This window comes from Spermophilus citellus (genome assembly GCF_964194105.1).
Source record: "Spermophilus citellus genome assembly, chromosome: 3".
NCBI classification, from domain to species: domain Eukaryota; kingdom Metazoa; phylum Chordata; class Mammalia; order Rodentia; family Sciuridae; genus Spermophilus; species Spermophilus citellus.
The window spans coordinates 158,852,181-158,874,707 of NC_138184.1; the positions used below are offsets into that span (position 1 = coordinate 158,852,181).

The following is a 22,527-nucleotide window of genomic DNA, read 5'->3' on the forward strand; positions in this document are numbered from 1 at the left end:
TTTTCCATTGTAAATACATATCTATATATGTAAATTAGCATCCATGTACAAATACCATATGTCTTTTTTACGTTTTCTAGATCAGTTTGTGTATATGATTCATGTCTTTCTTGGACCCAAAAAAGACTCCACAAGTGTTTGTTTTCTAAGTGAAAAGGCAGAGGTTAAAAGGGTTCACATTGTGAAATCAATGCAAAGTTCATTGAAACTGATGGAATTTTGCAGTAAGTTGGTCTGTATCTCTGAACCAAAATAAGTTTTTGAAAGCATGCCCCTTCATAATCTTATGGCAACTTACAGTTCTCTGAGTATTTTACATACAAACTGATGAGATGGACAAGAATAGTATACCTGCTGATGAGAAAAGCTCTTGTATTTAGCAAAACGTGGTCAGTGCAGGCAGCAGGCATTGATTGAGGATCAGTTTTATGCCAGGATCCCCAAATTAAAGGATGAATTCATTCATTCTACAGTTTTGTTTTGTTTTGTTTTGTTTTGGGTACCTTCTATGGGTCGAGGTATTCTTCCAGCTATTGGAAATACAATAATGAACAAACAGAAAAAGAAATCCCTTTTCTCATGGAACTTATTTTCTAATAAAAAATCGTAATTAATGTGTAAGTAAAATATATGTGTTTAAAGATACTAAATACTAAGGTACAAACTCAGGTAAGTAAAGGGTTAGGAATATCTGAAATGATAGGCTGGGATGAGAGATGGAAACTTTAGATAGGTAAGAATTTATGTGATGACACAAAGAGTAAAGAACTGAAAGAAATGAGGATGCCATGCAGAAAGAAGCATTCCAGGCAGAGGAAACAAATGCAAAGGCCCTGAGGCAGGAGAATGCCTGGCATATCTGAAGAACTGCAAGAAAACCATCGTGGCCAGAAGGGAGTCATGGTGATGGGAGACAGAGTAAGGAGGACAGAAAATCATGTGGGGTATTGGAGATCACACTAAACACTTTGACTGTTATTCAGAATGATGAAAGGAACAACTGGAAGATTTTGAGCAGGGGTATGCCTAACTGGTATACATTCTGACCAGATTATTATAGTCTCTATGTGAAGATTGTACCTGGAAGGAAAGTGGGAGGGCAGGAAAGAAACAGGGAGATCAATGCGGAGGCTGTTGGGGACTATCCAAGAGAGTGTGATCATAGCTTGGAGAAGGTATAGCTGGGGAGCTTGAGACCTGCTCAGGCCCTCAGGGGTGACCTGCTCATGCCCAGGCAGAAGACACAGGGAGATCTGGAAGGGGTTAGAGGGAGCACAGAGGAGGCATAGAACCCTCCTCCTGTTGAAGGAACCTTATGGAAGATTTCATAGAGAGGTGACATCTAAGCAGGGTCTTCAAGCCAATGACTCCAGGCCACATCTCCCATTGTTTGCCTCTGTGCTAGCAGCAAACCCAGCTCTGGTACTGAGCTTGTGCAGGTGTGGATAGCAATGCTCCACCTCCAATGTTAAAAGAAAACCTAAACTCGAAAAACGTTTTAATTTTTTAATATATTTATTTTTAGTTGTAGATGGACATAATGTCTGTATTTATTTATTTGTTTGTTTATTTATTTATTATTTATGTGGTGCTGAGGATCAAACCCAGTGCCTCAAACATGAGAGGCAAGCGCTCTACCACTGAGCTGCAACCCCAGCCCAAACTTTGATTTTTCAAGTTCTGTGAAGATCTGGATTTAATGAGAGAATAGCCTGTTAAAATCCTTTGAAATGTAAAAGCTTAGAACAAACCAGAAACGTTGAAATGCCATTTAGTTGTGAATCCAAGATACTAAAATTCTAGAAATTTCTCATTGTCCCTAGGAACAGAAGACTGAACAGGTGGGATTATCCTCACTGAGCTTTGGTTTATCTGTCCCTTTGTGTGTCTAGCCCTCTCACTTTCTTTCTCTTTTCCTTTTTGTCTTTGTCATCTTCTTCTTTAGCATCCATCTCTAAGGTCTCCGAATTTTACCTTAGAATGGGAGTAAGCTATGCAGGTTATTATGGCTTACTTTAATTTAAAAAAATTTAACATGTCACATCCTTGTTTTACAAACCAAAAAATGAATTTTCATCAGCCTCCAAATTTTATGATGGGAAGGCTCTACCTTGTGTTTGGTCTTGCATAGAAACAAAAATCTTCTCCCCTTTCACCTGCAAGTTAGGAGATGAAAGATAGCATATTGAGTATTAGTATTTCTCATTGCTTCCTACCCCACCCTCCGCAACCAAGAAAAGGGGAAAAAATAGACCAAATGGAACAATATAAAGCTGTGGACAACCTTTTTAAAAATTAGATCCTCTGGACTATGATTTAAATGTCTTGTGATTGTTGTGAATAAAAACCCCAAATGGCCAGCCTTGCCCATTGCACCATTTTGTGATCTCTTGCTAGAAATTCGTTCATGCAGAGAGAGCTGAGAGAACAGTTTGGAAATCTTCCTGAAATGACCTGACCTAGCTTAGAGACCTATTCTGCCTGAGCATCTCATCCTACTGTTGTTGAAAATGACTGTTTATAGATCTGTTTACTTGGTGGCATGCTATTCAGTGGCTCTTGCAACCGTTCATTATTTCCTTCAGTTGCTATAAATAACTGGTATTTCCTCTTCAACAAAAAAGCAAAAAAAAATTCATCCCACTGGGAAGCAAATTGATGGGCAAATCTAATATAAAAAACATATTTCAGAGCAGAATACAGCCAGCTGAATTCCTCATCTTGGTCTCTGGGCAGTATCATTGAGAAATGGAAAAATATAAAGCAAGATGACACTTCACTGGCTGAATTGTCTGGGAGGTGCTATGCTCATGCAGCTTTTGTCTGGCTTTAGTGATGGAAATGGTCTTTCTGGGGGTATAAGGCATGCTTCTGTCCCTTTCTGGCTCTGTCTTGTAGTGGAAGGTTCACACTGTCCAGGGGAACAGCCCTTCCCAGACACAGGTCTGCACTGTGGGACTAGAAGATAATTTGAAACACTTCCTTGTCTTTCTTTTCTCCTTTTTATTGTTGACTTCTTAATCTTTCCAAATTAGATGAAGAAAGGAGAGATGTAGTTATTTATTCAAACAGCTGAAAGGAGCTCTAAAAGTGACTGATTTTTTTTTTTTTTTTTTTACATTGGGAAACATGTAGTTCTGTCTTCTGTGGTTATTTTCAGAATGGTCAATTAATTCTCACCAGTGGCTTAGTGAAAACTTGAGCTGAGTGCTTTGAAATTGTTTGTGAACAACATTTCTGATCACAGTGTGACATGGATAGTCTGAAAGCATGACTTTCTTTTTCCATTTTCTAGACTTGCTTTCAGAGTTAATTTGCATCTGTAGTGGTCTGATAGGGGTCAAGCCAGGTGAAGCACACGCTCATTCCAAAAGGACCAACTTCATCAACACAGCCACTGCCTCTCTGCTGAACAGAATGATCAGTGCTCTTGAAGTAGACAGGAACACACAGAGAACTGTTTGAAGGATGGCACAACACAATCAGTGCCCAGCTCTTTTTGAAATGAGAAAACATGAAGACAGAAACTCTCCCCTTGACCTTGCTTTTGTACAGGCAGATCTCTAATATATCATCTGGTGTGAAGAAACTGCCTGCCTTTGTGCTTTGGAACCATCAAGACAATGATCATTCTCTGAGTTAAGGGTCAGTCACTCCACACTTCATTTCTTAGGATATTATTTCCAATTAAGAGAAGGTATTTTCAGAGAAGCTTTATCACTATTACCAATAATCCAGATAATTATTCTGAGGGGAGTTTTGTGCTTTGGTCTCTAAGCCTAAGAGAGGGAGAGCAGCAAAAATATTTAAAATCATGCTCTCCTATAGAAATAAAAAGCAAACCACAAAAATAATTTAAAATTTGTGTTAGCAGCTACTTTAAAAACCCAGGAAAGAAGAGGTGAAATTAATTTTAACAGTACATGTTATTTAAACCTTTATACTCAAAATATTATCATCTCAATAGATAATCCATATAAAATATTTTGAATGTTTTTGAACCTCAGTCTTGCTGCTGTTAAAAATTCTCCTTGCAGCCAAGTCACATTTTAAGTGTTCAGTTGCCACACATGTGGCAGCATTTATTGTATTGGACAGCCTGGCCATTAAATGTCTTAACAGACTGTACAGATCAGGCCTGGGCCATTCCTGAGTATCAGGAAGGTCTGAGTTTCCATCCACCAGACATTTTGGAGCAAATATAACAGATGTGTCTCGAAGGTCATGGAAGATCTAACTGCCCTTCTTCCACCTTAAACACCCATTTTTACTCTTAAGTTTATGATTTCACCATCATGATCTCACTACTTCATCTTCCCTGCCTGCACCCCATTTCCCTGGAGACTTGCTCCACACAGGAATTTGTTAAACTGTCACTCATTGTTAGGGGACCTGTGATAAATTCCTTCTGGTGCTCTTAGTTGGTCTTTGAAGCTTCTAATTCATTGTTTTTTTAAAAGTAAAATGGTGGAGTGATAAGGGAAGTAGATATTGATCTCAAGATTTATTTAAATTTGTTTTGTAAGTAATTTGACTAGATAATGATTTACAGGGCTCCAATCAAGAGTGTTATAAATGTGCCTGCCTCATGGTTAAGAAAGCAAGCTACTGTGCTTTTTTTTAATATAAATATTATTATTTACTGCTTACTGATAGAGAAATGCACATCAACAGATGGAATTAATCCAGAGGTGACCCTTCTGTGGAGAAAGTAGATTGGAACTATTATGGTATGATTTAATTTTCCTTAAAAGTATATCCTAAATCTAACCAAAGTTCATCACCCTCCCAGCCCAACTCAGTGAGCCTCTATATCATATAGGGGGTGTGTGTGTTTATATAAACATATAGCTCAGACATGAACCCCTAATCATGCAAAGAAATGGTGGCCTGGCAAGCAGTGAATGCCACAATGACCAGAGAGAGATGGAGCTTCTACCACATCACCCTGAGTTTGTCTCTCAGCTTCGGATCAGACTAGTGGAGGGGATGGCACCTCTCAAATTAAGAAGCCAAGAGCTTCGTCACCCAAGGATGTAGAGCTTTCCCACAATGGTCCTTCAATCTCTTCATGCATTGTCCCAGAGTGAGATAGGCCATGGGGAATGATCACCTGTCCCTGCACCTGCCTCTCTGCAGAACTGTTCTAAAACACCTGGCACAGGTGCTGTTCTGTGAGTTACCCTTGTATATTGGATATTCCTAAGCAAAAATTTAAAGATACCCCCTCCAAAAAAGACCACTACCCCCTACAACTTTCCTGGAAGCATAGCAAAACAAAAAGGAGAACAACAGACAGAAAGTAGAAAAATAACTTCGATAGGTTTTACTGAACTGAATCGGTGAGAAATGTTAAGCTATGCTTCACATTAGTTAATTTTCCACCCCATCCTGACATTTTTCTTTTTTTTTTAATTTCATATATTCCTTTATTTTTTATTGATTATTTAAAGCATTACATAGCTCATGATATATCATCTTTCATACATTTGACTCAAATTGTGTTTTGAACTCTGACATTTTTCTTGTGTGTGGTCTGCTTTAGTCTCCAGTTACCTGTGAATCCTCCTCCTTCCTCCTCCTTGAAGGTGTCATGAAGTGACACAAGCTTAGCTCTAGAGGGCACATTACATTAGTTTCCTATAAGAAACCATCACCACAAATGAGTTGGCTTAAAACAACATTAATGTTTATTACCATTCTGGAGGTCAAAGTTCATTCTGGTCTCATGGGGGAAAAATCAAGGTGTTAGCAGGGCTGCATTTCTTCTGATGGCTTTGGGGAGAATCTCCTTCCTTGCCATTTCCAGCTTCTGGAGTCTATCTGCACATCATCATTTCAACTTCTGTTTCCTCATCACAACCCTTTCTCTAACCGATTCTTCTGCCTGCATCTTTTAAGGACCTTTGTGATTATATTGGACCCACCCCAGCAATCCAAGAAAATCTTCGTATCCTCAAGATCCTTAATTTAATCATGTGTGTAAAGTCCCTTATTTGTAAATTAACATATTCATAGGTTTCGAGGATTTACTTTACTTAAATTAGGTTACATAAGGTAACATATCCATAGGTTCCCAATCCTTGGAACATTTGTGTACCTGCCACACACGTGAAGGACCCTACAGCCAATGTATTTAATGCGGAATTTTCTCTTCAGTGTTCCTGAGAGTGGTTTTCTGGTTCATTGAATTTTTTTTTTTAGTTTTTTTTTTTTTTTTTTTTTTTGAGAGAGAGAGAATTTTTTAATTTTTTTTTTTTTTTTTTAGTTTTCAGTGGACACAACATCTTCATTTGTATGTGGTGCTGAGGATCGAACCCAGTGCCCCGCGCATGCCAGGCAAGCGCGCTACGGCTTGAGCTACATCCCCAGCCCAGTTCATTGAAAATTTATGATGACCAAGAACACATCCTCAGAAGCTGGGGTTGTATCTCAGTGGCAGAGTGCTTGCCTGGCATATGTGAAGCACTGGTTTCGATCCTCAGTATCACATAAAAATAAATAAAGGTAAAAAAATGAAGGAAAAATAAAAAAAGAACACATTATCAGATCTCCTCTCAAAATGACCTTTTTCACATTGGACCATTCTCCCTCCCTCTTCTATCCACTGGTTTGAGGTTTTTTGCTTAGAACTTTAAGTCCTTTCTTCATATTGTCTGTAGCCTGTATGTTATCATTTGCCGTTTCTGTTCTATAAAGAGGGTTCCTAGAACTGAAATCAGTATTTCATGACTTTTTTGATCAATGCACAATAATATAGGGCTTACACCTTCCTTGCTGAAGTCACTTGTAGTGAGAGACAAGGCAGATTGTTTCATCTTACCTGATAGCTATTCTCACTCTGGTGAATTGCATTTTTTTCCTGGATAAAGTAGGGTTCTAATAATACTTTGGACACATTTCTTTACGTCTGTGCTTCAGTTTTCTCATCTCTAAAATGGAAATAATAGTGCCTTTTTATAAAGTGGATGTGAGCATTTAAGGAGAGGTTCTACTTCTAGTGCTTCACAAAATACCTGACCCACAGCTGGTCCTCCCTGAAGTATGCTGCTGCTGCTGCTCTTACTAGCAGGACTCCCACTACTGGCTGAGTTGCTCCCTCGTCTGAAGTGATTAGTACCAGAAGTGTTTCAGATTGCAGAGTTTTTTGTTGTTGTTGTTGGTTTTGTTCTTGTTTTTTATTTTGGAATATTTGCATAAACTTTACCAGTCATGTACCCTAATTTAAAAATCCAAAATCAAATCTGAACCTTGATGTTCAACTCTCAGGGTTTGCTTCTATTAGTGGAAACCTTGTACCTGCTTAGGTCAAGCTATTAATCAACCCTTTGGACTGAAGTCACTGAAGTCTTTCGACTTTGTTCCCATTGCTGTGGCCTTATCTTCATCTTGTCTGCAATATTTTGAGAAGCCTTCAGTTGTATACAGGTTTCCCAAGTAGTGGGCCTGCTAATGAGAGGAGAGTGTCATGCACATCAAATTTACAGAGTAATAAATTTGAGAGGTGTGAGGTGTTAATAAACATTGTCGGGAAAATAGCTTTTCACACTGGTGCCATGACTCCATTTTATACTCACTTTATGGTTTCTCTCCTAATTACCCAAGATGCTTTCCTAACACCACTTGGGCTTATTAGTTTACTCCAGAGCTCCTCAAGTGCATCAGTTTTAATTAGCACTTGTTTCAGCTTTATCCTTTTGCATATTTTGGCAGAATGTGGCACCTTGCAGTATTGGAAAATAGTAAGCCGCAGAATTCCTGGAGAGAAGCATATATAGAATGTCTCCCAGGAGAAATATTCTTCTTGTCATGTGCATTCTTTTCAAAGAAATCTTGGTTCAGTCTAAAAGATTTACAGAAGATAAGAGGACTTACAGGAATGGTGACATTTGAGGAATAGAATAGTAAAGCATCTGTACAAGGTATTCTAATCTATGGATGTCTTCTATTCTGGAAGCTCTTTTGTAAGTCAGAGAAAGCATAGCATAAGAAAGTCACCTTGTCCTTTCCAAGGACAGGTGTCCCTCCACTGTCTTGTCTGTACCTTTGCTATTAGTTCACTCTCATTTTGATAATGGAAATACCTGATTTCCAGAGCTTTGTATTGTCCTGTGTAGACTAATGTCACAATATAGTAGTAGCAAAGAGAGTAGAACTTAAATCTCCTTATTCTGATTATCCTGTGACCCTACAGCCTTTAGGCATGCTTGAGTTCAGAATCTCCTTTGTAATGAAGATACAGGAGAATTCAGCTAAGTTAGAAGCTAAATAGACTTTGTGGATTGGCATGAGATTCTAGTGTCATTTATCACCTTGCTCCTGTGTTAGACCATGGCATGGCTTACTTTGGTCTCTGATGTTCCATGAAGATCCTTCTCATTAGCATGTTGAATTATAACTCCTTCTTGCCCCTATTCGACGTCCCCTACCCCTTCTCTCACTTAAATTTAGCCACATTGTTCAGTGTGTTGTATATTTTACTAGTTTATTAAAGACCTACCTTTACTAGAATCTGCAATGTTTGCTTTATTCACTGCTTAGAATAGTACATCTGGCACATAGGAGGTGCTCGAGAAATAGTTGTTGAATGAATACATGGAAGAAAAATTGTGGGACACTGGCAGTCATCTCCCTGCCTTCCCTCCTTTGGGTCTAGCCTACAGACGTGAGAAAACAGGGTACCTTGCAGACCTCCCTCATCCCTCTTGCCTTTGTTGAAGTCAAAGTGGATGTGGCCTTCTAGCAGAGGAGTGGGGAAAACACTCTCCCAAGAAAACCCTAGTCCTTCTTTTGCAGGACAACCAATCCCTGTGTAGTTAGACAAGCTAATTATTCATTATGAGAAATTCCTTAGGTAAAAATCCCTATAGCTATGCTTCCCATTAATCAGCGTCTGGTTTATACTTTGCTTGTGAGATGCATCACCTACTTCAAGGACCAAAATAATTTTATTGGTTTTTTTTTTTACCTGCCACATCTGTTAATGGGAAACTGATGTCAAGAATGTCCTTCCAAGCTCCTTACTGACTGGTATGTGTGTAGACAGTTAGCACACCAAAGTTCTTTTTTATTGGCCTAAGTAGCTTGATTCGGATGACAAAATTTGCAAGTTTGCTCTTCATTCTCTAGTAGAATTTTTAAAAAATAACCTTAAGGGTGTGTTTGTGTATGTTTTTTAAATACACACACACGCACACACACACACACACACACACACAGGCCCTTGTATCCACAGATTCCACATTCACAGATTCAACCAGCGACGAATTAGAAACATTCAGAAAAATAATTGTGTCTGCATTGAACACATAGAATTTTTCTTATCATGACTCCTTAAATAATACAATATAACAACTGTTTACATAGCATTTACATTGTATTAGATTTCATAAGTAATATAGACATGATTTAAAGTACCCGGAAAGATGTGTGTAGGATATATGCAAATACTGCACCATTTTATAGAAGGAACTTGAGCATCCATGAATTTTAGTGTGGACCAGAGGACCATTAAACAATCTTCTCATGAATACCGAGGAACATCTCAATAGTAATAAAATGAAATGAGTTATAAAAAAAATCTAGCAAACTTTCAAAAGTGACTGGACCATTCATTAAAACATTAAAAACATGGAAAAAGTTAAAACAAAACTTTCAAAGCATATATAACATTTTTTATTAATTTATTTATTTTAAATAGGGATGTATGACAGCAGAATGCCTTTTGATTCACTGTACATAATTGCAGCACAACTTTACATTTTTCTGGTTGTACATGATGTACGTTGCACCGTATGTGCAGCCATACATGTACCTAATGATGTCTGACTCATGAAATGTGTTGGTTTTGTCCTGGACTTATAAATTTATCACTTTCCCAAGTTGGTTTTATAAGCTGTATAAGAATACGGAAATTCATAAGCCAGAGATTTCTGTATCAATTGTTTCCACCAGCATGCATTTTATATACTCTTTGCAGAGGGTGGTTCAGATTTAATACTTATTGGAACTTACTCAATTTGTTTGTTTTATGCCCATCTGTTTCCTAGTCAGCCCAGGTCATTTGGGAACGATGCTATCATAAAAGCTGGTTTTCGTGGAAGATGGTGACTAGGACACTGGGATTGGAGAGCTGGGGTACTTTGATCAGAAACTTTTATAACTCTCACAGTTGCAGACATTTATGTGGTTATTTTTCTTTCTGGTGATTTGCCTCCTAATGGAAGGTTTTTCTCAAAGAGTGTTACTTTTAATCTTTCAAACATTTGAAAGTTATAATAAATAAGTTCGGCCTTGCCATCTCACCAACATTGATCTTCAAAAACTTTCAAGTAATAGTGCTTCATTTATGTATTTCTTATTTCTATCCACCCATGCCACTCAATTCTTACAGGAGAAGTAAAAAAAAAAAAAAAAAAAAAAAAAGCATGCTTTTAGACCATTTGCATAAGTTTGCTAGTTGGCACAATGTTTTTTTTTTTCTTATAATCATAAGAAAAGGGTGGGGTTAAAAGGCATTCAAGTTCTATAAATCACAAATGGAGAAAATATAGATGGTTCATGTGTGCCTAGAAAATGTCGGTTTGAATCTAGGGCCTTACTCATTTGTTTTATAGCTTGATGGCATGAAATATTAAATTGAATTTGTGTGAGTGAATTATTCTACATCTGTGCTCATAAAGTGCTAATCTGGATTCTTCCAGCAGTGAGATCATTTTGTCTGTGAATTTTGGAAAAGATTTAAATTGTAACTATACTCTTTGCAGTCCTATCATTTTATTCCATTTAGGTAATTCTTCTACTCTAAAGTGCCGTTACTAAAAAGTAATAATACTGGTTTCTGTGAGCCACCTCTGCTAGGCTGTCATTTTGTAATCACACCTCGTAAATGAAATGAGGGAAATATTGACAAATGGTGAGACTGGACACCACCTTCCTCCTCAGTCCTGGTATTCATCTCTTAAACGCACATTTGTAGTATTGTGAGTTCAGACTAGCAGAAGTTGGCTTTTATTCTTCTTCAGCACTGGCAGTGAGGGTGGGACCCTTCTTTTAAAGTACATTTGTACCTTTATATGTATGACAGTAAATTTTATAAACTAAAGTTTTTCCTGATAAAACTCTATTACACTTCCAAATATATATGTAAAACATGATTTTATTTTTCATTTCCTAATAGGTGAAATGAGGAATGATTTATATATCACCATAGAAAGGGGAGAATTTGAGAAAGGAGGGAAGAGTGTGGCCAGAAATGTGGAAGTTACGATGTTCATTGTAGATAGTAGTGGCCAGACCTTAAAGGTACGTTAATACTGGATTTTTTTTGGTAAAATTATTCTACATACTTGCTTTGGCTTCATCTTTAATGTGATCAGTTAATTTCTGATTTGCAGTATTGTCTTCTCCACCCTGTATAGTTTTCTTTTATATATATATATATATATATATATATATATATATATATATATATATATATATAAAAGTTATACGTGGGCACAATATCTTTATTTTGTTCATCTTTATGTGGTGCTGAGGATGGAACCCGGATCTCACACATGCTAGGCAAGCTGTCTACTGCTGAGCTACAACCCCAGCCCAAGTTTTCTTTTTAAAAACTCATTAGGATGCCTCTCAAAAATGAAATAGAAAAGCAAAAAGGCTTTTATTTTATTGTGTCAAATATTTTCTTCATAACAGTTATTCCTTAAGTGTAATATTTATTTATGCTATTTAATTATTCCCCCTTTCATCTGCCATGGTTTTGTATAAACACTTGTTCTTTGGCAATTGGCTAAAAAAAGTTGGGGGGAGTCATATTTAATCTTACAAATTTTTTTACCATAATTGGACATGAAGACTGGGGTACTACTTGCCATTTGGGGTGATAATAATAGGCTCCTTCATGGAAGAAGCATTTTTCCTGAGGCTCTTCTTTTTGAGGAAGTATATTGCCCTGTTGCTTTTAGTGTTGGCTGCTGGACCCAGTGAATACCTGCTGGGACCATGAATGGGCTTTTGGCTTCAGCAGTCTGGGGACTTTGCCTCATATTTGTACTTCCAGTGGGTCCTGCAGTTGTCCATCTCCATACATCACCTGGGCACAGCATGCCCTGGAAGACCAGCATCAAATTAAACAGACACACTTTACTGGGCAGCAGCAAGTACAGAAATGACGTGGCAAAGAATGGGGAGGTGATTTCACATGGGGTGCTGTTTGGGGAGCCCAGGCAGAAAGAGTACTGATTGTGGTGCCACTTTGAAGAGACTCGTTCTTTGGATGAAGCTGTCTTTAACCTGCATGTTTCCTTTGTTAGGATTTTATCTCCTTTGGCTCTGGAGAGCCTCCAGCTAGTGAATACCACTCCTTTGTGCTTTATCATAACAACAGTCCCAGGTGGTCCGAACTGCTGAAACTGCCTATTCCTGTGGATAAGTTCAGGGGCGCACACATCCGCTTTGAGTTTCGGCATTGTTCCAGTAAGTGTTTGTTGGGGTTGGTTCTGTGGCTGTATTGTGTTGATATGTGTATAGTATATTCATTTAGCTGTAGTGATGATAGGGGGCTGATCTGCAGAAAGAGTGACAAATGAGATTTCTGGAGGGAGGAAAGAAGGTGAGTGGGAACCCTGAGAGGGAATTGGGCTCACTATTTGCAAAGCCAAAAGCCTTTATGGAAAAAGAGAAGAAATGAGACAAGAGGGGGGGGAAACTGCAGGAAATCTGCAGATTCTCTTTAAATTGATTGCTTTTATAAAAAGCTCACCATGGTCTAGAAAGATTAGATAGAAAGGGAGACAGCATTAAAACTTGGGTAGGTTCTGGTCTTCAGCAGCCCTGACCAGACTGGTAGCACCAAGAACTGATCCAGCTCCTGGTCAGAACGGCAGAGCTTACTCAGAATCTTGTGTGCATGTTCATCCACTGGTAAGCCTGTTAGACTTGAATTGATGTCTCATTTGTGTATATCTGCATCCCTGTTCAGTGTCAGATGATGTAGAAATGAGGATCAATAATGTCAGCCGGAAAAGGTCTTTCAGATAATACAAAGTAATAGCCTTATTTACAGATTTAAACAACTCAAGACAGAAATTTTACCAGATTTATTCATGTGTACATTACTGTCCATGAAGTTGTCATTTCCTGGTATCTCTATTTTAATTCTCTTATAGTCATTACCACACTCTCAAACATCCTCCATACCCCCACTGAGCTCTGACCAGTAATCTTCTGATATTCCCTGTGTCCCTGAAATGTATTGTAGATACCCCTAGAATATACATTGTGACAGGAGAAGGTTCTGGTAAATCTTGCTTTGAGAGGCATATAGCAGGTGAGAGGTATAGGAGAATCACAGGATTAGAAAAGTGGCAGGCTCCTCTCCATTCTGTGCCTCTGCAGTCTCAGGGCACCATCAAGAGATACATGGCGACTTCCCCTGAGGGATACTATAATTCAACCAGTTCTCTTCTTCAGGAGAGGACTACATCTGTGGCCATGACTATGGCATATTTCATAATTGGTGCAGAAAGCTCTATAAATTAAATTTTGTTTTGGAATACAGGAAGATGGCTAGCAGAGTCTCACTAGTCTTTCAAATTCCCAGAAGAGTTTTACACAAAGGACTTGAAATGGGAAAACATAAAGGACTTAGAGTGATAGAAAACTGTTCCTTCCACCAGTCTTTGTTATCAATTCTCACTTGGACCGAATATGAGCTTTGAGCTTTAAAGCAAGAAAAGGGTAGAGGAAAATAAAGGTGAAACAGCAGGGAAACGGGGAGAGCGTTTGGAGAAAATTATTGTAATTCATGACTTGGAAAGCAGAACAAAGGCTGTTTTCAGTAAAATCTGTTAAATCTCTGCCCTCTCATCCTGTACTTTAAACATTGCTCACACATTTGAGATGTTTTAATGTTCATTATTAAAATTCAAAAGAAATAGCAAAGCATAAAGAAGAAAAAATTCCCATAATCCCATAAACTACACATATTCACTGAAATTATTTTATCACATGGACATAAATATTTTTGCTTGTTCAAAATATCATTTATTCAGGAAATGAATATTTATTGAATACCTACAGTGTACCTGAGCACTTGACTGGGTGCTGGAGATGTATCTTTGAATACAAGATTTCCCTCTCATACAGCTTTCATTCCAGAGAGGGTAGATGAGGAAATAAATACATGATACATTAGTCTCCCCATAACCACAGTTTTAGTGGTTCTTGATTTCAGTTATCCAGAGTCAACCTCAGTTCAAAAATGTGAAATGGAAAATTCCATAAATGATTCATAAGTCTTAAATTGCTTGCCATTCTAAGTAGCAGGATGATATCTGGCACCATCCCATCTTATCCCACCTGAGTTGTGAATCATCCCTTTGTCCAGTGTATCCATATGGTATATAATACCCACCTATAAGTCACTTAATGGCTGTCTCAATTATCATATTGACTGTTTTGGTCACAGTGCTTGTGTTCAGTCACCTTTATTTTACATAAATGGCCCCCAAATTCAAGAATACTGATGCTGGCATTTTAGATACGCCAAGCAGAAGATATAAAATTCTTCCCTTAAGTGAAAAGTTAAAAGTTCTCAGGAGGGAAAAATCATATTCTAAGTTTGCTAAAATCTATGGTAAGTTGTTTTTCTAAATCTTGCTGTATCTAATTAAAAAACTAAACTTTATCATAGATCTATATGTATAGAAATAAACATGATATATGGATACTGAGTGGTAGGTGTAGTAAAGAAGGCTAAATTGAGTTTGGGGGCTAGAAAGTGATAGTACTATGTTGCTACTTTACATAAAGTGGTCAAGGGAATACCTCTCTGATAATGAGGTGTGTCAGCAACAAGGTAGAAGTGGTAAAGGCTTGAGCTATTGAGGTATCTGGGGAAAGAATATTCCAGAGAGAAAGAGAATGGTAAATACAAAAGACAGAAGCTTGAAACACACTTGGCATTTTCTTTTTTGTTGGGGAGGGTCAGGTACTGGGGATTGAATTCAGGGACACTCAACCACTGAGCCCCATCCCTTGCCCTTTTTGTATTTTATTTAGAAACAGGGTCTCACTGAGTTGCTTAGCACCTCACATTTGCTAAGGCTGGCTTTGAACTCGCAATCCTCCTGCCTCAGCCTCCCATGCTGCTGGGATTACAGGTGTGTACCACCACACCTAGCATGCTTAATATTTTTAAGGAACAGCAAGAGAACAGGGAGGAAAAAGCAAGGAAACCAGATCTACTATTGTCTCTTACATCATCACAAAGACCCCATGGATTTTATTGGAATGAGAAGGAGAGCCATTAGAGGGTTTGGCTTCTGTATGGATGATAGATTGTAGACAGGCCAGTTGGGAACAGGAAGACCATTTGGGAGGCTTTCATAGTTTTTTAACTAAGAGATTAAATTAGTCACATTATGGTACTGGTTTGGTTCTTTTTCTAGAGATTATTGATGAATTAGATGTGAAAGAAGGAGAAAAGTCAAAAATGATCTGAGGATTTTGACCTGAGAATGAATTATTCATTTAATGACATGGGGAAGACAACAGGAGGAAACTGTTTGGGGAACAAAAATCAAACATTTCATTTTAGACGTTTGATATTTATTAAATATTCAAAATGTCAGGAAATTGAATGAGATCCAGGTTGGAAACTTAAACTTGGGAATGAGAACATATAGTTCAGTATTCTGCTATAACTATTTAAAGACCAAAACTCAGGGCATGAATAGCCCTGATTTGTAACATTTGTTGATTTCCATGACATAAGTGCTCCAACCATGGCCAATTTTAAGCTACCAAAATGATTTCATCAAATGTGGAGTTGGAGAGAGATGCCTATTCTCAGCTCTTATGATCTAGTACAATCCAGCTCCAGCACATCATTAATTTTGACATTTTTTTAAAAGCCATGAGTCCAAATGAGATTCCTGAGTAATATGTAGCAGAGAGAAGTCCATGGATGGCTCTCTAGAGCACTCACCCACATTTATAGCTGGGAGAAAGGGAAGGAGCCATTAAGTCACAATAAGAAGATCCAGGAGTTTGAAGGATAATCAAGGATAAATAGCATCCAGAAGGCTAAATGAAGCTAGTTTTTCAAGAGAGAATTGATCAGATATGTCAGGAGCCAGTAATAAATAAGGTAAAGACAGAGAAATTATCATTTGATTTGACATTGAATTTGGCAGGTGACTTTAGTGTATTTGTGGTGATGGATGTGAGTTCAAGAGTGAGATAGAGAAAAGGAAGAGAAAGCTATAAATATAGACAAGTCTTTTGAAAAGTTTTGCTGTAAAGAATCCAAGAGACATGTTCATGGTTAGGAAAACTCAACATTGTGAAGATGTCAGTTCTTCCTAACTGAATGTTGTCATGGTGAGAGAGAGCGAGAGCGAGAGCGAGAGCGAGAGAGAGAGAGAGAGAGAGAAAGAACTAATCCTAAAATTTATATGGAAAAGGAAACGCAAGAGACCTAAATAGCCAACACAGTATTAGAGAAGAACAAAGTTAGTGGATTGACATTGCCTGAGTTTAAGAACTACTATAAAACCACACAATCAAGACAGTATGATATTGTGAAGGAATAAATTGATAGACCAAAGGAACAGAAGAAAGAGCCCAGAATTAGTCTCACATAAGTTAACTGATCTTTGATGAAGAATCAGAGGTAATATAATAAGAAGATAGTCTTTTCAACAAATGGTTCTGGGACAAGTGTATATTTGTCCAATTTCAAGAAAGAAATCTAGAGACAGACCTTCCATCCTTTACAAAAATTAAATCAAAATGGATCATAGATATAAATGTAAAACATAAAACTATAAAACTTCTGGCAGATAACAGAAAATCTAGATGATCTTGGGTTTGACAATGACTTTTTACATTTAATACCAAAGTCATGATATATAAAAGAAAGAATTGATAAACTGGACTTCATTAAAATTAAAATTTTTCTGCTCTATGAAAGACACTGTGAATAGAAATAAAAGACAAGCACATATTGGTAGACAATTTTTGCAAAAGACATTTGATAAAGGACTATATTAAAAATATACAAAGAACTCCTAAAATCCAATAAAAAGAAAACATATAGCCAGTTAAAATTTGGGCATAAAAACATTAACAAACACCCCACCAGAGAAAGTATACAGATGACAAATAAGCATATGAAAGCATGCATCACATCACATATCATACATATGTCAGAAAAATACAAATTTGAACAACAGTTATATATCATCACACCCCTCTAGAATAGCTAAAATCCAGAACACAGACAAGACCAAATGCTAGCAGGTGTCTGGAACAACAGAAACTCTCATTCACTGGTGGCGGGAATACAAAATGATACCAGTCATTTTGAAAAACAGTTTGGTAGTTTCTTACTAAATTAAACGTATTCATATCGTACAAATTCAACAATCACATGCTCCTTTGGTATTTACCTAAAGGAGCTGAAAACTTATGCCTGCACAAAAACCCGCACAGACATTTATAGCAGCTTTATCATAATTGCCCAAACTTGGAAAGAGCCCAGCTGTTCTTCAGTAGGTAAATGGATAAACGGTGGTACATACAGACAATGGAATCTAGGTCCACTTAGAAAGAAATAGATTATCAAGCCGTGAAAAGACATGGAGGAAACTTAAATGCCTATTACAAAGTGAAAGAAACCAATCTGAAAAGGTTACATACCGTATAATTTCAACCACATGACAGTCTGGGAAAGGCAAAGCTATGGAGAGAGTATAAAGCTCAGTGGTTGCCAAGGGCTAGGGGAGGGAGGGATGAGTAAGCAGAACACAGGGCATTTGGGGGTGGTGAAATTTCTGGATGAAATTATAACAACAGATGCATGTCGTTGTACATTTGTACAAGCCCATAGAATGTATGACACCACAAGTGAACCCTAATGTGCACACTGGGCTTTGGGTAATAGAGATGTGTCAATGTCAAGTCATCAGCTGAAGAAGTTGTACCACTCTGATAGGGGATGTTGGTACCACTGAAGGCTATGCAGGAGTCGGGGCAGGGTAGGTACGTGGGACATCTTTATATTTTCCTCTCAGTGTTGCTGTGAACCTGAAACTGCTTTTTAAAAAATAAAGGCTGCCAGGTACAGTAGCACGTGCTATAATCCCAGTGGCTCCAGAGGCTGAGGCTAGAGGCTTCCAAGTTCAAAGCCAGCCTCAACAGTTTAGCAAGCTCCTAATCAACTTAGCAGTACCCTGTCTCAAAATAAAAAAAAAAAAAAAAAATATATATATATATATATATATATATATATATATATATATATATATATATACAAAAAAGGGTTTGGGATGTTGCTCAGTGGTTAAGTGCCCCTGCATTCAAACCCTGGTACCCCCCCAAAAAAAAATTAAAAATAAATAAATAAAGGTTATGAAAGAAAGTAAATGGAAAAAAGAAAGAAGAGGGGTTCGGGGTTGTGGCTCAGTGGTAGAGGCTTGCCTAGCATGCATGAGGCACTGGGTTCAATCCTGGCACCACATAAACATAAACAAATAAAATAAAGGTATTGTGTTCATCTACAACTAAAAAAATTTTTTTAAAAGAAAAAAAAGGGAAGAGGAAAGAGAAAGGGAAAAGAAAATAGATCAGAGACATGGGTTAGGAACTATAATGAAATAGTTGGTCATGTGAGGGTATTTTTTAAGATGAAGTTTTTAATGCCGGTTTATTTGGTGTAAATAATTCAGTCAGAAGGAAGAAAGGTGATACTGAAGACAAAAGGTACAACTATAGGAACGGTGCCCTTGGGATAAGGAGAGTAGGGTTCAGTGTTCAAGGAGCAGGAGTGTGGATACTTGACAGTATTACAGGGGAGCACAGAGGCAGTGGGTTAATAGGTTCTGTAGTATGTGGGAGCTCTCTCCACATCAGGTGACAGTGAGGAGGGTAGCCAAGGTGTTGGAGGCTTGAGAAGGGAGAGCAGGTAAGACAGTTGTCTAGGAAGTGGATTAGGTGAGTGGAGGCTTGCCCAGCTAAGGACCCCTTTGTGGTTAGTGTGCATTCATTAAAGTGAAATTAGGTTCGTTTGGCATAGAAGAAACTCAACGTCGGATTTAACCAGCTTGAGTGTTACCATGGAAATGTGGAGGAATAAGAAAGCCAAGGGTATATGGAAGGAGGTAACTGGAATGGTAGACCATTAAAATGGAGACTGAGACAGGAGGGAACTGAGGGCAAGCTTTGTGAATTGAAGGTTCCAGGAGGCAGAACTATTGGAGTATGGTACTAGAAAGAATAAATTGGAAGTTTAGAGGTAGAATGCACAAATTTAGTGTATTTTATTAGTAAAAGGGGGTGATACTATGCAGACTGTATGTAGCATTCCATTAAGTTATTAATCCTGATCTAATGGCTCAGGAAAAATTGTCATGTACATTAAACTTTGTTTAATATCTATTTTATTTTATAATGGAGGGCAAATTTGGGAAAGCGATTGTATTGCTTCTTATTTTTGCTAATTTTATTTATTATGGAATCTTTAGTTACTTTATTTTTCTGAGTTGAATACCATAAACCTTACCAAAACTATAGAAAAAATAAATAAAATTAGGAAATTGCTTCTAACTAACACAAACCATACCAAAAAATAAATTAGGAAATTTTTCTAAATAAGTCTTCTCCTCTGAATCATAAAGGTCTTCTCCTCTGAATCCCAAAGGTCTTTGCTCAAATTTTATTTAACTTTGTTTTCCCAGTTTCTCTCTAGAGTTGAAATTAATAATTTTAAGGATTTAAGAACCCTCCCCCCCCCTTTTTTTTTTCAAAAGGACCCACCTAAAAGAAACCACACTTTCAGGAATGTCTTCATGTTCAGGGCCAATGCCAGGCAACTTAAACTACTGTTCTCTGCATGAGGTCCACTCCCTGAGGTTGAATGCCAGAAGCAGTTGAAAGGGAAGCTGTTGCTAACCCTCTTGTGTAATCTTCAGGATCACCATATCTAACTCTTCTAGTCCAGATCTTATGATCTTTCAGGGCAGAACTTTCCTATTAAAATGTAACACTCTGCTGCTACACTTGTATGGGAAACAATAACCATCCAGCTCCAAACAGGTCACAAGCCCTGGAGAGCTCTTCCCTGCACTGGCTAAGTACAAGGAGAGTCAAGTTAAACAAGCAAGGTTCTGTTAACAGTTTCTCCCTTTTTGGAGAAAAAAGCATGATGGAAGAACTGGAATGGTACTTAAAAGATCTAGAGCAAGTTACCTAACATCTGGGATCTCAATTTCCTTATCTATAAATAGTAGCTAAGGAGCCTCAGAATTTCTAGCCATTGTACTTCTTAATTAGGTATCAGAAAATCTCATTGCCTCATTTCCAACTTCCTGAATAATACTACAATAAGCCCATATTAAATTATAGTTTGCAATTCATATTGCCTTTCAGTGGATCATCCCTCCCTATTCCAAGGAAGTAGTTTTCACCTGCATCACACCATCCTCACATGTATGGATACAGGGAAGAAAGGTCTATCATGGAGCAAGGCAGAGATGGGAAGTTTCCTTTCCATGGGTAGTAAGCAAAATCTTTAATTCCATATTCATTCATTTTTTTAATTAAACATTTATTTATTGAGAGCCTACTATGTTCTTGGCATTCTGAGAATATAAAATAAAACAGATAAGAATTCTCCTGTTTTAGTTGGCATTTTTACTGTTGTGAATAAAGGACCCCACCAGCACAATTGTAGAGGAGAAAAGGTTTATTTGGGGGCTCACAGTTTCAGAGGTCTTAGTCCATAGAAGGCTAGCTCCATTCCTTGGGGCTTGAGGTGAGGCAGAACATCATGGTGGAAGAATGTAGCAGAGGGAAGCAGCTCATATCATGATCACAAAGCCAAGAGAGACTCCACTCTCCAGATACAAATATATACCCTGTAGCCACACCCCCAGTGAATCACTTCCTCCAGCCACACCCAACCTGTCTCTAGTTACCACTCAATTAATCCATCAGGGATTAATCCACCGATTAGGTTAAAGCTATAACTCAATCATTTCTCCTCCAAACCTTGCATTGTCTTACTCATAGCTTTTGGGGGGCACCACATCTAAACCATAACACCTGCCTTCGGTGGTGCTTAGGGGTGATGTGAGAAGAAACAAGCAATCCACAGAATTTAAAGCATGATTTCAGATAGTGAGTCCTATGAAGAAATTTAGACAAGGAATGAAACTTGGATATTTGGGAACAGGAATATGGGGTTAGGGGATGGATACTTTAGGTATATTTCCTACCATAAATGTAGTTCTCTGTGTGTTGAGGGGTAAGAGTGGGGACAGTTACATCTCTTAATGTTCTTACTTCTTAAACACACATGTGTAAACATGCACTTGAATAAGCAAGTGATTCTTTCTTTTTTCTTTCTAGCAAAGGAGAAAGGAGAGAAGAAGTTGTTTGGTTTCTCCTTTGTGCCCCTGATGCAAGAAGATGGCAGGACCCTTCCAGATGGCACCCATGAGCTCATTGTGCACAAGGTACCGTTCATCACTTATTGGTCATGGCTGTGGAAAATGGGGCAGTTATTAACTCACTCTCTTGCCAGTTTAAAAAAGAGAAAAAAAATTCACGGAAAAGAATGTTATTGTGTAAGATTGCTGGCAGGGAGAATGCCTTTGAAAGTATTATTTGAAGGTATTTTTCTATATACTATGTCATATTCTAAAACATAGTTTAAAGATCATTTATTTTTCATCTTAATTTAGAGATAGGTATTTGAGTAAATCTGATTGCTGATCTTAACGTCTTTTCATTGCTTTGATAAGATTAAATAAACCTCACAAATAAAATTTTAAATACTTTTTTAAAATTTTAAATACATTTTTTTATGTATCTGTATGTTGCCAGAGGTGAATTTAGCATAGTCAGAATTACATTTTTTTTCTTTTCTTTTTGTCTGCACTTTGCTATCACAGCTGTTGCAGTTTTCATCTTAAATCCAGAATTACTATAAAAATGTTTCAAACAAAGTGTGCTATTGTAGGCCTCCAAAAGAAAATACAGAAAGTGAGGAACCCAAAGAAATGATAAGAATACTTGCAGTAAGGAAATATAAAATAAAAATGTATTTTTAAAATATACAGGCAATTTTCTCATTGACATCCTACCATTTTTATAACCCTGTGATAGTCTAGGCTCTCATCAGTTCTCACCTGTGCTATCTGGTCCTGCTGATCAGGGTTTTATCTCCCCCTACTCCAGGTTCTATCCAGATATTAAAGGTGACCTATCTAAAATACAGATCCAGCAAAGTCATGCCTCTTAATCTAGGAGTCATGCAAAATCTCATTGCTACAAGATTAATCCTGGGCTTCTCAGGGTGTGCCAGGCCTCTACCTCCACTGCTTCACCCCTCACTACTTCTTGTCCCTTCATGCTGCAGCTACATCCAGCCCTTTCTAGTTCCTTATATCCTCATACCCTCCCTGCCAGTTCTGTCTGCTCTTCCTTTAAGGACTCCTGGAGTCATGCCTCTCTCCC

The 22,527-nt window shown here is 37.8% G+C and overlaps 1 protein-coding gene across 4 annotated transcripts in view; it reads left to right on the plus strand.

Moving 5' to 3' along the window:
• Nucleotides 1-22,527, plus strand: part of DOCK4 (dedicator of cytokinesis 4) — a 446,200-nt gene that overhangs the window by 268,351 nt on the left and 155,322 nt on the right. For all 4 annotated transcript variants that reach the window (XM_081285589.1, XM_081285590.1, XM_081285587.1 and 1 more), the window contains 3 exons: nucleotides 11,180-11,304; nucleotides 12,318-12,480; nucleotides 21,418-21,524. In XM_081285589.1, the coding sequence (XP_081141715.1) occupies nucleotides 11,180-11,304; nucleotides 12,318-12,480; nucleotides 21,418-21,524 (395 nt within the window). The remainder of the gene's footprint in view (nucleotides 1-11,179; nucleotides 11,305-12,317; nucleotides 12,481-21,417; nucleotides 21,525-22,527) is intronic.